At 41.0% G+C, this 16114-nt stretch overlaps 1 protein-coding gene across 3 annotated transcripts in view; it reads left to right on the top strand.

Moving 5' to 3' along the window:
- Positions 1 to 15816, top strand: part of TBC1D14 (TBC1 domain family member 14) — a 79566-nt gene extending 63750 nt beyond the window's left edge. For all 3 annotated transcript variants that reach the window (XM_027457429.3, XM_027457430.3, XM_027457431.3), the window contains 3 exons: positions 1309 to 1418; positions 9253 to 9511; positions 12518 to 15816. In XM_027457429.3, the coding sequence (XP_027313230.3) occupies positions 1309 to 1418; positions 9253 to 9511; positions 12518 to 12583 (435 nt within the window). In that variant the 3' untranslated portion in view covers positions 12584 to 15816. The remainder of the gene's footprint in view (positions 1 to 1308; positions 1419 to 9252; positions 9512 to 12517) is intronic.
- Positions 15817 to 16114: the final 298 nt, after the last annotated feature.

A 16114-nucleotide genomic window follows, 5' to 3' on the forward strand; every position in this document is an offset into this window, starting at 1 on the left:
CTGCTTCCTTCTTTATGCTTATGAATCTCACACGGTGCTTGGACTTTGTGTATTTAAAAATACATATTGGGAAGTTTTCAGTTGTAGAGTTCTCTAAAGTGGGTTTCTAGGTTTCTGTTTTCCTGTTTACTGTGAAACTTTTTCTGGCTAACAGGTGGTTTAGAGATTTTACCTAACTTTGTACAGCTATTTCTGTAGCCTGCCCATCTCAGATTGGCTTGAGTCATTTTTTTTATGTGCTGCTCTTAATGAAGGTAGTCTAGAATTTGTCACTACATTCAGATGAAACAGGAAAACATTTCTGTAAGGCTATCAAAAAACAGGTAAGCATCTGTCATCCGTCTAAAGGGTTTCACACAAAAGGCTTCTCTTTTACTGTCATGGTGTGCTGGGGAAAAGCATGCTGGTACAACTTGTACTTCAAAGATAACCACAACCATTCTTTATTGCATTCTTTATTTACAAGAGATTGTAATTAAAAATACTGAGTCATTCAAGGACTTTGTTAAACCTTTCTTCCTGCAATAGTAAGAGGATTAGGGTGGAAAAGTTAAAAAAGACTTTTGTTTTTAATTCTTAGTTGGATAGGAAAGTTTTTGGGTTTTTTTTGCATGCCCTCTTTTTCTATTTTATCCAAATACTCAAATATTAAAAATAACATTCCAGTTTTCATGCTAAAACCAGTACAGTTAAGGGGATAAGGTATCAGATGGGGGTTGGAGTCTGTTTCTCTTGCATAAGTGTTTTGTCCTGATCTTCAGCTTTTCTGTGTGAACTTTCTCTGTCTCTTTACAGTAAAAATAACTATTATCTCATTTTTAAAACGTGTTATACAATTGAAGCTTTGGTATTAGAATATGATTTATGATTGGAGCCAAATGGACTCATCATTCTTGCTATGGGCTATTAAATTATTTCAGTTTTGTATTTCATTTTGTAATCCATTGGGTCTTGGATGTTATTCAGTGTAACGTTAGGTTACTGCCACAAACATAAAGCACCATTCTGTTATCATAATTATTTTGAGTAATCAGCAAATAACTTCTCTCCTGATGCTATTTTTCTTTCCAAAGGAAGCTGGCCAAGATCCACAACAATAATGACACTGTTTAATGTGAGAACAAAATATAGAATGGATCTTAAACTGTGTGTTTGCAGATGCTGTCTGTTGCACAAATGTTTAGCTCTGTATTCCATCATGTAATTCACATGATTTTTCTTTTGAAGAACATGAATCCAACAGCAGATAATATATTGAAGTCTATTAATTATAGAGCTAACTGTTTTTTCTCCCCGTTGTTTTTGCAGATGTTGACTTACTTTGCTGCATTTGAGGTATTCTTTGAAGAAAATCTGCCAAAGCTATTTGCTCACTTCAAAAAAAATAACTTAACTCCAGATATCTATCTGATTGACTGGTAAGACATTGACAGTATAATTACTAATATGCATACCAGCTTATAGCTCCATGTCTTATTCTTGACATAAGCTGGCGTGGTTTGGGCTGTTGCAGTATTCTGTTGTTAAGATAAAAGCTTTAGTTTGTGTTCAGTAATTGAATTTGTCAATCCACATCATTCCCACAGACTTACAGAATCATAGAATCAGAGGATGGTTTGGGTTGGAAGGGACCTTAAAGCCCACCCAACTTCATCCCCCTGCCATGGGCAGGGACACCTCCCAGTGCTGTAAGTTGCAAAGAAAACAAGCACCTAAGCTTTTGGAAGGATCAGCTGTGACTCTTGGGCAGCATTCTACTTGTATGTTCAGTGGTCTCAGATCATCTTTAGAGGATCCCAGCACAGATTGGTTTTAATTACTACAGCTATTCCACTTAGTAGACAAGGAGTTACAATCTTTTTATTTGGTGAAATTCCCCTTCTTTTTAGCTCTATTGTAATTACAGCCTTACAGACGAAAAAGACACAGGTCTTATTTGCAGACCTGTCAAATTTCATCGTGATATTAGGTACTCCAAATTAAGTATTTGCATTTGTGCCTATCAGGCTTGGGTTTGGAGGCAGCTAAAATGTCTCTTCTCAGCAAGCAATAGTTCGTTGTCAATTTCAGGAAGATAGGAAATCTTTTTTTGTGCAAACTGGCTTGCCTTTAAATTGTTGACAGCTTCTTCTGTTGTCAAGTGTTTGACTAAATACTTTCAGTAAAAGACAAAATTCCCAGTAGCAGCAGATTTTTTTTTTTTTTTTTTCTGAGATTGATAAGTTGATATTTCAGAGAACGTTTTTGACTGTTAATCCATTTCTATCGGAACCAAGCTCTCAATGTCCTTGTGATCTTTCAGAGCTTGTTGTTAGCACTGAACACGTTTCTGATCCATTGAACAGAAATCCCTTTGGAGTTGTTTTGTCTAGTCTCACAGCTTGAAGTTTCACTAGGTGAGCTTTCTCAGTATTGTAGAGTGCCTGAGATCACCTGGTCCGAACCCAGTGCTTAAAGCAACGTCAGCTATAGGAGGTTACTCAGGACCTTGGCTACTAGAGTTTTGAATATATTCAAGGATGGAGACTTGGGCAACCTGTTCCAGTGTTAACCACTGTCACAGTGAAGTTTTTCTTTTCTCATGTTTAAATAAAACTTCCTTGGTCTCAATTTGTGCCTATTGGCTCTTGCCCTTTAACAGGATATGACTGTGAAGAGTCTGTCTCAGTCTTCTTTACTCCATCCTGTTGAATATTTGTACACCTTGCAAGCCATCTCTCTTCACGGCTGAACAGACCCAGCTCTCTCAGCCTCTCCCTGCGTATCAGATGCTCCAAGCCTTTAATGACACTTGTGGCAAGCTGGACTTGTGCCAGCGTGTCTGTGTCCCTTGTGCTAGGAAGCCCTGAGCTGGCCTCACCAGTGCTGACAAGAGAGGAGAGGTCGTCTGCCTTGGCCTGCTGGCAGTGCTGTTCCTGCTGCAGCCCCGGGGGTTGGCATTGTGTGTCCCCAAGGCACGTTACCAGCTCATGTTTAACTTCCTGTCCACCAGGATCTCCAGGTCCTTTTCTTCAAAGCTGCTTTGCAGCCTGTTGGCTTCACATGCATTCTTTTTTTTTTTTCCTGCCCAGCTGCAGGATTTGGCGTTTCCCTTTGTCGAATTTCACAAAACTCATTTCTCATTTCATGAGACTCAGCTCATTTCTCTCATTTCTCCAGTGTGTTCCTCTAGAGCAGTGGATTAATCACTATTCCCAGTTTTGTACCACCTGCAAACTTGCTGAGCGTGGAGTCTGACCCATCATCTATGTCTGTAATTAAATTACTTGAAAGTATTGGCTGAGTATCAAACCCCGGAGTACTGTAGCAGTGTCCTGGCTTGAAATTTTAGTTTGTGCCACAGATTAATAACTTTCTGAGCTTGGCAGTTCAGCCAATTTTGAGTCCATCTCACTCTTCATTTACCTAGTCCGTACTTCATCAGTTCATCAGTCAGGATTTTATGGGAGACAGTGGTGAAAATCATGCTAGAATCAAGATGAACAGTATCCACTCCTCATCTACCAAGCCAGTCATCTCATCATAGAAGCCTGTCAGGTTTTTCAGGCAGTATTTTGCCTTCAGAAATCCATACTGACTTCTCCCAATCATCTTTTTGTCCTTGATAAGGTCTCCTAGTCCTCAGGAACCTCTCCAAGTCACCATGATCTTTTTAAGTATCATTGAGGGCAGCCACACAATGACACCAGACAGCTTCCTCAGCTCTCAGGGATTTCTCACCAGGGCCCATGTGTGTGCCCAGTTTGTTTAAGTGTTCCTAAACTGAACCCCCTCTGCCCAGGGTATGGTTTCCTTGCTCCAGACTTTCCCATTGGTCTGAAGGACCCGGGATTCCTGAAGGCAAGTCTTCTCAGTAGAGACTGAGGTGAAAGCAGCAGTGAGTAGCACAGCTTTCTGCATGTCCCACTTCACCAGCTTCCCTGTCCCGTTAGCAGCAGGCCTGCATTTTCCCTACTCTTTTTTCTGCTGATGCACCTGTACAGGGCCCTTCCAGTTGTCCTTAACAGCCATAGCCAGGTTTAACTCCAGCTGGGCTTTGGTCTTCCTAATCTCTTCTGTGCGTGCTCAGACAGTGTCTCTGTATTCCTCCAGCGACATCTTCCTCTCCTTACTCCTTTTGTATGCTTTTGTCAGGAGCTCCTTGTTCATCCATACAGGCTTCCTGCTGCCTTTGAGTTCCTTTCATTTGCACATGCCTCTTGCACAGAGAGTACTGTTGCATGGGTTTTGTTTGACTTTGCTGTTACACTGGGATTACATTTTAATGCAATGTGAGTAGGGGAATGAGGGGGAGTGTGATGGATAGGCTCATTTCTCCCAGCATCTATAAATGCTATCAGAACGTTTTCTATGACTGAAGGCTGAGAATATAAACTGAACTGGATTTCTTTACTGCACAGCAGGAAAATGCCAGAAAAATGCTGGAATAGAAGGAAGGGAAGAGGGCAGGGGTTGGTATGACCAATGACAAGAGGAAAGACGTTGAAATGATATTAAACCTCAGGAATGAGGACTACTTCGAGTAGTCCTGTCCAATCCTATACTAAATTTCTGCACATTTGTCTTGAGCTAGTCAGCTTGTCCAGCCGTGTCTTTAGTCTTGTTAGGCAGTGGGGTTGGTGTTCATCTGTGTGAGATTTTGGTATGATATTTAAATACATACACATACACACATACATTTATACCTATAAATATGTCTGAATATATATCTATATACCCTATCCTTTGAAAATCCTTTGATCCCATAGGAAGCAGATTTAGATCTTTTTAATAGCTGCTGGAAATTAATGAGAATTGGAGTTTATCTCTGCTGTCCCTCCATTATAGTTAGTAGGGAACTAGCCAGGAAGTAATATAGGAAAGATGTAAGGGAAAATGGTCACTGTTTTTGCAAGCAAGTAACTATTAAAGCAAAGGACTTTTTAAAATTTCGTTTCTAATGTTGCCTGTGGCTCCTGAGTGACTGCTGGTTTGACAGGGAATTTGCTGTAATATTGGTACTACTCTGTGAAAAACAAAGCTGTTTGTGGAAAGAAAGAAATTTCAATTATGTTTCATTCGAGGAAGAATATGGGGAAGCCTTGCTTGTGCAACTCCACGCCCAGTGAATTCTCTCAGACAGACAGACCTCCTGGTTGTGGGTAAAAATCTCAGCGAAGCAGCCTTGCCCTGACAACATCACTTTTATTTAAATGCATGTTTGCTCTGAGCTCCAGAGGGACGCCTGCTGCTATTCCGGTGGCTGGCATGGTTACTGTGCAGGCATGTGTGCAGGAAATCTCAGCTGGTGCCAGCTCTGGGGGGACTCCAGTAGCCAGTGCCGCGCAGCCCAGTTGCTGGGAAACCTCCTGCAATTGCAGTGGGATCGCCTGGGCTCCTTTGTGCTCCTCCGCGTAGCCGGTGCTGCAGGGAACGGCGCTGAAATTGTTATGCCCAAATCATTTGTTGGAGGGATACATGCCAAGGAAAAAGCAACACTACACAAGTGATGTAATGCTGCTTTGGGCTTTCTTGGGGCTGGCAGGGGATTTAGGGAGTGCAGCTCCCCTGCCAGTTCACTGCCTTCTGTGACAGCAGGACGTCAAGGGCGTAAGAATTTAATTAAAAGGTACAGCAGAATGATTATCAGCGACTACCTGCCACAAGTAAGGCATCTCTTTCAAAAAGGACCCACGTGCTTCAGGCTCAAATTCCAACTGCTGTTTCTCCTAGTCAAAATTCAAAAGCTAGACTTGCTTTTACTTTTTTTTTTGAAGAATGTAAAGGGAATCGAGTGTGCAAGGGCTGTAAAGAGCAACGTGCAGTCAGGTTCACACAAAACAGAGAGAAAATAGTGTGTGAATAGCCTGGTTTTGGCCACTCAGCACTGTCAGCTGATAGACCACAGGCTCTTCTGAGCAGAGCAGAATGTGGCTTTACAAAGGACACACATGGTCTATTTATGGCTTGCTGCTAATATACAAATACCTCTTCATTCCCACTCAGAAAAATGATTTGGGCAATAATTACAGCCCAGGGCTTTGTTTGTACCGCTGGCTAACCCAGTGGTTCTTTAATATTGCATTGACTGTGATTGTGCTCTGCGAACACGAACTTTCTATTGACACCCTGTACTTGCTATGATAAAGGTCCCAGCCGTTTCGTTTGTGTGGATGTTTGTAGTGAGCACTTCCAGTGAAATATTTATAGGCTTGCTGTCTGTCACAACAGGAAAAACGTAATCTGTGTCATGCCAGTAACAGCTCACCCCCAAAAAGTGAGGCTCAAGATTGTGCTTTAAGTGCATGCTTCCTTTTCAAACTAAAAATGGATCAGAAGCCTCAAATTCTGTGCAAAGGTTTCTCGTGACGTCCTAATTTCTTGATTTGGAGTTGTTACAGACTCCAAAAAATGAGTCTTCAGCAGAATTTACAGTGCACTGATCCTCATGTCACTGTGGGTTAGAGTGAAGTCAGGTGAAGCTCTGCATTGCCATGTAGCACACCTAGGCAAGAGAACAGGGCTTTTTGGGTGCTTCTGACTTGGTGAAATTGCCCAGAAACTAGCACAGTATTTGTACTGATGCATTTTAGAATGGAATAAAATTTATGAAGTTGCTCTGTTGCAGTCAGTTCAGCATGGTACGTAACCTTTTCCTTACCCCTATAAGGGGCAAAGTAAATGCTTCTGCTTTCTTCAACTTCAGTAATTTTAAAATTGTACAAAATAAACTTAACACTCTTACTCCAGTAACTCTAAAGGTGCTAATGAGAACAGTTCTCGTTATATAATAGATGCCTATAATGCCACTGTGCAATGAAGGAATGCACCAACTCTTAGGAAGATATAGTCTTTGCCTAGCAGATGTAGGTGAAAGAGATAAAAAGGTAACAGCTAAAAAGCAGTGTGCCAGGATAAAGCAGAGAGGATCCAAGAGTAAATGTAAAAGCTGAATTAGTTCAGCAGTTTCCACAAATGGGCTCAGAAGTTGAAGAAGTATTTTTGTGCTGTTAGAGATGAGCACAACAATGTGCAGGATGAGAATATATTGGATCTGGTTTTCACTGGTGGTGATGTGCCTGAGTTGTCGATCCAAAATCTGGCACACCTGCCTTCAGCACTCTTGCTAACACTATCTTACGAAGACTTTTTAATTTAAAAAAAGGGGGGAGAGGGGCTTAAAATAGAGGCTATGGTGATCATGGTAACAATGCTTTCTTGGTAAGATGATGGTCATGTGCTTTCCCTGTGAGCAGCACACTAGCCAGCATTTTATGTGTCTACCTCAAAGTACGCATTCATCATAAGTAGGGCCGGGAGCAGCAGGAGCATCTATCCGGTACTCATTTTTTCCCTCTTCCATACAGATAGCAGCCAGAACCCTGCGTTTATATTTCTTTGACACTGGCCATCTCCGTGCTTGTTAACTGCGTTGTCTGCATCTTGGTCTTCAGTGAGTTGAAAGAGAGCAGCAGGCAGAAAATCACCCTGCAGTCTGTGCAGGCGGATCATGTGCAAGCGCTGTGCTAGCGCTGCTGAGAGCTGCTGCAGCTGCTTTATTGCTGCAATAAATTTCAGCTGGCTTTCAGAGCAGTAGCTCGGATGTCTAATAAAAATGTCTTTCTGGAGGAAATGTTTTAAGGGAGCAAATCCTGGATCCGTTCTTAGCAGGAATGATTCCTGCTGTTGTGTCGTTGCTTATTCTAGGGGGCCCAATCTCCATCCACAGGGCTTGCTGCATTTAATTCCACGATGGTATTAATGAAAGTTAATTGCTTTATGAATTTCTTGAAAATTGCACTTCCATGCAAATTATGAAGAGATCAGCGTCAAACACCTTATTTGACATGACAGCTTTTTTATGTGGGTAAATCTTTTCCTACAAAAAGTGGTGTTCTAATAAATAGATGTGACTATTTCTTCTGACAGTTAATTTTCTGCATAGTTGCGGATTTAATACACATGGGTTATTCAGGTTAGGTGTGAATCATGACAGAATAATAGCTTTTGTGAATAAAAACGGAGCAAAAAATAGAGGCATTGTTGGCTTATGTTGAGGCAGAGCTAGCTGCTAGCTGAGTGTTTGCCTACCACTTGGTGACCAGGAAAGTATTCAGCTGAATTGCTTCCTATTGCACTGGTCTTTTTAAATGGGAAACCTATTGCTGTTTCCTGTGCGCCTGGGTGTATAGACAAAAAGTTGTAATTCTGCTGTGCAAGTGTTCTGCAGTGAGACATTTTTATATGGGATGTGACTGTATGAAGATGCTGAAAGTATAGACAAAGTCTCTAAGTCAGCATGTGCTCAGCCAATAACCCAAAGAAGCTGTTACCATGCTATTCTTCTACATTCAAATGTTTGTATGTGTATATATATATGTTCATATATATATATTTATATTTGAACAATAGTTTTATTTTTTTTTTCAATCCTGACTCTACCATTCTCTTAATTCAGCTTTTTTGGAGAACAGAATTTTCATGATTTCCACTTGATATAAAAAATATGGCTATGAAATGTTAAAACAGAATGAAGTGAAATAGTGCAGGATGCTAAACCCTCAATGTACTTGTCACCTCAATTTGTGCAAATGGCTTAATCTCTTATTTCTGCTTGTAAAATACGAAATTCTTCTGTTTTCCCTTTCTGTTTTTCTGTTATACTTGATGGGACATCATTCAAATAATCTGACATAGTAAAAAGCAAATATTGCAGAAAACCTTTGATGATTAGAATTTGCTGGGAAAATTAATTGATTTATATTGTGTGTGTGTGTGTGAGTCTTACATCTCCATTCTATTGTAGTTTTTATTTAAACCAGAATTTCTTAAATAAAAAAGGAGAGGATGGGTACGTGTGTGTGAAATCTTAAGCACAAGAGAAGTACTGTTAGATTGAGCGTACCTGAAAATAAATTTTGTGTTAAAAGAGAAGGGAAGGTTGTATTTATAGCTGAGGTTTTGCTGACCTCTGCTGGAGAAGGAATTATTTGCAGTTCTAGAGAGTGCAGCAAAATGTTCTGCAGTGCATATGTGGAGAAAAACGAGGCCTGGAAACCCAGGTGATGGTGATACGCTGTTACTGTTGTGTAGTACAATTTTGTATTGTTTCATATGTTGCTATGCAGCAACTAATAGAAGTAATTCTGAAATACAAAGGGAATATTCATATTTGAGAAGCATCAAGCTTGCTAGTGAGCAGTCTGTACTTTTCTGAGCATCCGAGACGTTTTTCTTGTCCAGTAACTGTGAAAATTTTGCTCTGTTTTTCAGGATATTCACATTGTACAGCAAATCTTTGCCACTAGACTTGGCTTGTCGTGTCTGGGACGTGTTCTGCCGTGATGGAGAAGAGTTCTTATTTCGTACAGCCCTGGGAATATTAAAACTTTTTGAAGATATTTTGACCAAAATGGACTTCATTCATATAGCTCAGTTTTTAACAAAGCTACCAGAGGACTTACCTTCAGAAGAATTCTTTACATCTATTGCTGCCATTCAGATGCAAAGTAGAAACAAAAAGTGGGCTCAGGTAAAGAGGATGTTATCTTGGATTGTCAGATGAATGTACGGTACTCGTGAAGAACATTGTACACCTAGTGTTTGATTTTGTGGGTAGGTGGGACTGCGTAGCTTGCTCTGTGTGTTTAGTGTACATTCAGGTGAGTGGATTGCCTGAGGTTTTTGTTCCTGGTTCAGATGGTTCATTTTCTTTGAACATGAATTGTGTGTATGACCATCACATACCAAATAAATTCTCAGCCTACTGCTGCCTCAGATCTTTGCAGAGATGGGGAGATAGGAGTCTTATTCTGCCAAATACCCCCAGGTAGACAGCTTTCAGCTGTTTTCTGCCAGTGCTTTTCAGTCTGTGATAACTAAAGGTTTAGTGGTGATCATTACAACAGGACAAAGACTTCAGAAATAATTTAGCCCTAGCAGTCTTCCTCAGTCTTCTTATCAGCTTCATTCTGACTACACTGGAATTTATCAGATTGTTTTTGCTTGCTGTGGCAAACTGACGAAAAACTGCTGCTGAACTGTGGAGCAAATAGATGTCAAAGTGAGCTGGCTCACTGTAGGGTCAGTATTGGCTGACAACTTACCTACCTTGTTGACTCCTGCACCAACTGGCTTTCTTCACCAGCTAATTCCATTAATGAGTAATTTTCTATCAGGAAGGCCTCTTCACTTTCTAGCCATCCTTTTCCAAGCCAGAAGTGGGTAGGAGCTGCGGGTTCGCTTGCATCCTTTGCATACTGGAACTTTGTTGGGGTACCACTATTGGAACTGGTAGTTCCAGTAGTGATCAGCACCAAGACAACGAGGGTATGGGATTCTTCTCTTTTACAAAGATGCTGACTGGGATGGCCTTTTACCTTTTTTCAGTCTTAAAGAGTTCACCAGGATGAGTTTGGAATCAGAAGCCTGAACTTTGCTTTTCTAGGACAGGCTTTTGCTAGGGTGTGACTTGGCTGCAGAGGTGGACTCGGAGCAGTAGTGTGGGGCAGTGCTGGGGCCTGTGGCAACACACACCCACCCAGGATGTTGGAGAGGTGAGGCTGCAGTTGCTGTGCTCCCTGGTTAGGTAATTATTTTTGACTATGAGTATTTTGGTAGAAGTTAGATACTTTGCTGTAGTACCATTTTTTTTCCTAGGGAAATGCCTTTACAAATTAGCAAAATGAACATCAAGTGTGATGGATTCTCTGCTTTGGAGTTAAACTTCTAGGTGGACTGACTGACCAGGGGCACTAGTTTGCAGAGGATGCCAAATGCTCCTGAGCTTAAAAAAATGGTGTTGCCCCATCTCAGCATCATCTCGTTTGGTTACAGTAACTGTCCTGCATAAGCAAGCAGGGTAACTTGAGCTGCTGCTTCTTTGTTAGGACTGTATTTGAGTGTGTAGAGCTAGGAAGTCAAATTCAGACTCAGGTCTCAGCAGTAGGTATACTTGAACCTCAGAAAAGCACTGAGCCATGCACTTTGCTGTACTCTGGTAATTCTGGTGTTGGTATCCTGCGTGTCACGTTCTGGGATGATGCTGTCCAGAGATTACATTTGTAGGACCTCATTTAAAATGTTTCAGGCTGCTTATTAATCCTGCTTCCCTTGTCAGACAGGCTGGTGGGGTTTTCCATCTCACTCCATTTTCTCTTGGTCATTCTAACAGCATGATCAGGAAACTAAAGACTGAAGGAGACTGGCTGAATGATGACCAGGCCATGTCTGGTAACAAGGAGTGTGGGTGTCAACAGGAAGCCTGCAAGTTCTGGTTTTCTTCTGGAGTTACAACAAGGATCTCCAGGTTCTTGTGCCGGTACAGCCTTAGTCTGAACTGTGAGCGGCAGTCATACTCATGGCTTTGGCATCAGGTGTGGAGAAACAGCTTAGGCTCTTGACTTAGTGTTTCTGGAATTTGTGCTTTGATTTTAGCTCCATTAAGTTTTCCAAATAACTAAGGAATCCGAGCTTTCTGGCAGCTGGCTTAAGGTCTATGTAAAATGCTTTTCTGGATCAGTATTTTGGTTTCACTCTCAGACTCCTTAAAAAGTTTTTTTTTCCATGAAGAACATTGTTCCTATGGCACTTCAAAGTCTCAGTAAGCTCATTTGATGGAATAGCTGTTGATTTATTCAGAATATCTTTGAGCAGGACCTTGCTGAAATCTCTCCAATTCTGGAAGCTGTCAAACAGCCCACCAGCAGCAGCTCTGTTCATGCCTCTGTTGAACACCTGTTGCAACAGCTCGGATGCTTTTGCTTTGAAATGCAGGCAGTGTTATGGAATTGCTCTGAGTGATTTACACCTACTTGCTGTTAATTCTGACGATGCAGAAGTTTGTTTGAAATTGGTCAGAGTTGCTCACCTGTAGCTGCAGTTCTTTGAGAGGAAATGTCCCGAAGTACATCGGTTCCCGGGTAGATCCTGGGGCTGCTGCTGTGCTGCGGGGGGAGTAACCAGAGGGCAGGGAGCTCATGCTGCTTGAGCAGCACGAGGAACTGGTGGCAGTGTGCTGTCTGCAAGTCATGAGGGCTAACAAAATTGCACATCGGCTAATAGGAAATAAAAGTTTTCGATCTGAATGCAAATGGTGATTTTTTGCTTCAGAAAATCACAGAAGCAGATGTGGGGACAGCAACGTGCTCTAGGCGAGCACCAGTCAGTGCTATGGGAATTCCAAACAGGCTGCCCAGTTGCTGTGGTTTCAGACAGTTCATTTATCCTGAGAATTATAAATTCCCCTCAGGCAGCTTCTTTTGGTAGTGGTACACTTATGTAGTCTGGGTAAAAATCCCACATCCAGGCTTCAAGAGTGTGTGTGTGTTGGGGAGAGATTGAACCATCATTAAATCCATTCGTATTTCCCATGGCACAAGGATGGTCTTCAGCAGAGAGGTTCTCAGTTTTGAGAACCTAACTAGATTTACCAGCTAAAATAGTATTGCTCAGGGGTAATGAAATCAGAAAGTCTTTGGACAGGGATTTATTTGTAAACCTAATACATATTTTCTCTCTCATTCCATGAAATATCTAGATACTGGCTGCTCTGCAGAAGGATAACCGGGAAATGGAAAAAGGAAGCCCTTCCCTCAAACGTTAACTCCGGCTGCCTCCAGGAACTCAGAGGAAAAGATGGAAAGTGGCAAAAGTATTGGATAGTGTTTTGACACGTGTGAGCCTGCAAATCAAAGTGTTACTTCAGTTCTTTTTCAGTAGTAGGATAGCCTTAAAGGGGAGAGAGGAAGAGAGAAGGAAAAAAAAAAAGGAAGTGGGGGGTTAAAACCTTTGTAAGTGAAACCTAGGCTTAGCCTTAAACTTTTAGCAGAGTGAGCGTTTGCAGTGGACAGCGATACACATCAGTTGTCTGATGAGGGCAGTAAAACTAAGCACCATTAAGGTTTCTTTCCTTTTTTTCACTGATGTTTTAAAATACTGGGCATTCAGCACTGTCGGTTGCTTTGAAAGCTATTCCCTAGTTTTGTTGTTAGGCAGGATGTGTTTCCCATACCCCTCACAGGAGCTGGATCTGGGTTTTAAATAACTGGTGCTGGAATTTATACTTAAACGATGCAAGGACCATTTATTTAGAAATGCTTCTGGTTTTATAGGCTGTAGGTCCCATTTACCAAAGAGATCATGTAGACATAGAACTACATTCCATTCTTTAAGGAAAAACGTTAAGTTAACTTGGAAAAGAAGTCATGCTAGCAGTGTAAAACCAATTATTCTTCAAGATGCCTTGGAAATCCGTGTTCCAATCTGGATGCACGTGGAAAATGTTCCATTTTTCCGGCTAGATCCCAGACTCACCAGGTGTGGGTCTAGCACGGAGCTGGCATTATTTCCCAATTGTACTGTCTTGCCTCTGCTCAAACACGGGGTCACATACTAGTAACTGTATGCTTCCATGTCTCCCTCCTCTGGGCAGTGCTGCTCCAGGGTGTTCCTGCCTACCAGCTACTTATTGCTGTGCCATCTGGCCAACTGATAAAACCATGGGCTGGGCAGATGAGAGGTGGTTAAAAGGAATTTTTATGGGTACTTGAAACTCAGCTCTGCTTGCTGGCAAAACCAAGGAGGAAGGGCACAGGGGAGGAGTTCCATAAGCCAACACTGCTGCTGAAAAGAAAAGCTTACAGGGGATCTCTTGAGGTTGCTGCTGCCGTAGTGGAAAAGCGTAAATGGAGCTGAACTTGATGTGGTAATGAGTAGAAGTTTATTGGGGAACGTGTCAGACAAATACTGTGGGAACAGGTACAGGCTGTCATTTCCTAGCATTGAAGCCAGCCTCAAGTAGAGGTGAGCACGTTATACAGAGCCAACAGCAGATGCTCAGTTGTTACTCCGCTCTGGTTCCCTCTGCATTCAGATGAATGTTGAACTGTAAATCATGAGTGCCTCTGATTTACAAGAATGTTTATAGTGTAAAATCTGTTTTATAAATAATGGCTACCATTGAAAAGGGAGACTAACCGAAGCAATATTTGTGTTAACTGTCACCGGGAATTACTAGCTCCTCCAGCTATGTGGCCATAGGCTTCCCAGTGCTTTTCAGTCTGTTTTATGCTGAGCATTTTGGCATTGTCTGAATAAAAACATGAGAATAATAGTTGCACACTGCTCAAATCAACCTAGACAGTAAGGGATGTAATCAAAAGACTCTCCTTTAGTACAACATTCTTTCTGTGAGTGGTACTTTGACTGTAACGTTAAAAAAGAATGAAAGCAAGGTTTCTTGGTTAACTGTTTGAAGACTCCTATCACTTTGGAATACATGTAATACAAGTGCAGCTTGCAAGTCTGTTACCTCATTGGCCTTTTTTCCTGTCCACTTCGTGTACCTGGTGTAATAGACATATGTATTTTTTGTTGGCCATCTGAATTTCTCCAAAAGGCTTCTTCTGGGCCATCGCTTACTGAAAACAGACATCAGGATGTTGATATGAAAGCCCGTTAATTCTCCCAGGATTTGTGTAGGATCCTTTAATGAGCGGTACTTGTATGGTACATTGCTTTGATGTGCAATAGAAAGCTGGAAGGTCAGTAAGTGGTTTTTAATGCTACTTTTACTACAACAAATACACCTTTTCACAAAGGGTATGAGAGGCCTAACATCCCCAACATTTGCACTATGCTTTTAAATGATTTATTAAACACAGAGACAACTCTTTACGCAGCATACGTTTTTTAGGTGGTACTGTAACTGGCTTTGTGATTTAAGTCCTCCCTGTAACTAGGTGTGTATTTCTGTTTAAACCAAGTCTCAAAGGATGGCTCGCTTGTCTGATTAGAATATATTCTGGAGCCAGTAGGTCTGTTTTAGCCATCTGCAGCCTGTTCTCGTTTTTTTCTTCTCAGTAACATGTTGAATGTAAGAGTGGAAATGGGCATAGTTGTGGGAAAAGGCCTGCTGCAACACCTGTGCACTGTTTGTTACTTGCAAACGTAATTATTTTGTTCAGTGATTTGATCTTTCTGTTTTTAGAAGATGTATATATTTTCTAAATGATTTCTTTGTGTATATAAGGTATGTTCTTTAATGAAGAAAAGCAATGCAATAAGGAGCTTTGCACAGTTTGTTTTCAAACAAAATGCATTTGAAAAAAACAAAATCACCTGCCTGAAGATGCAATTGTTTCAACTTGTCAGTACCTTGATTTGAAAATAATGCTTGAATTTTGATAAAAACAGAGTTGAGTTGTAATGGCTTAGAATTACTTGCCACTGAGCTTTTTAAATTTCTTGCAGCATACCAAATCTCTTGATTATTAAGGAGGGTTTCTGTAATAAATTCAGGGATTGCATAAAAGATTTTGACAACTTAATTTTATTGTTTGGATGCCTGAGGGCATCTGTAACGTGATGCATGAGATTTTCTCCCATTGAACAGGTGTCCCCATCAAAGCAAACTGTTTTATGTTCTTCATGGGTTTAAGGAGAAATAAAAATGCTGCAATACATCAGAAGGCTGCAACTGTCACTGCACGTGCAGCAGGTGAGAGAAAACAAACAGAAAACTTCAACCAGGTTAGGAATTCTGTACAACCTGCACTTTATTGTAAAGCCGTTCCACAACTCCAATCCGCAATCAATCCATTAACGTATTTCGTTCAGTACAGACTTTTATTTGGAGAGGTACCTTATAACAGCTTCTTTTGAATGTTTCAAAAACTAGAGTGACATGTAGAGAACTGTTGATACATCCCCTGTACATCATGTTCAAATTGTTTTTATGTAGTTACATGTTTTGTTTAGATACGTGTATCAAACTGGAACTTTTTCAACTGTAAATATATGGTTTTATTAAATAAAGTCATGTAAAGTTATCTTAAATCACCTGTTGTCAGCGTAATTCAGAAATTAAAACTTTGTTATAAAAGAAGAAAACATGGTTTATTTTGTTCCGTAATTGCTAGGTGTCCTTGTGCTCATCTTGAGGTGGTTTTGCTTTAATTCTTACGTAAACCTAACTTCAGATATTCGAGTGGAGAAGCTTCCCATCCCTTAATTATCTGGAAAAGGGTTAAAACACCAGATAAAAACAGAACTTAGACACAAGCTGGGGAGAAACTACCTGTGCAACAAGACTGCAGGGGAACATAATCAAAGACTTGGCTGCCACTGTTAGAGT

Source organism: Anas platyrhynchos, chromosome 4, assembly GCF_047663525.1.
Source record: "Anas platyrhynchos isolate ZD024472 breed Pekin duck chromosome 4, IASCAAS_PekinDuck_T2T, whole genome shotgun sequence".
NCBI lineage: Eukaryota > Metazoa > Chordata > Aves > Anseriformes > Anatidae > Anas > Anas platyrhynchos.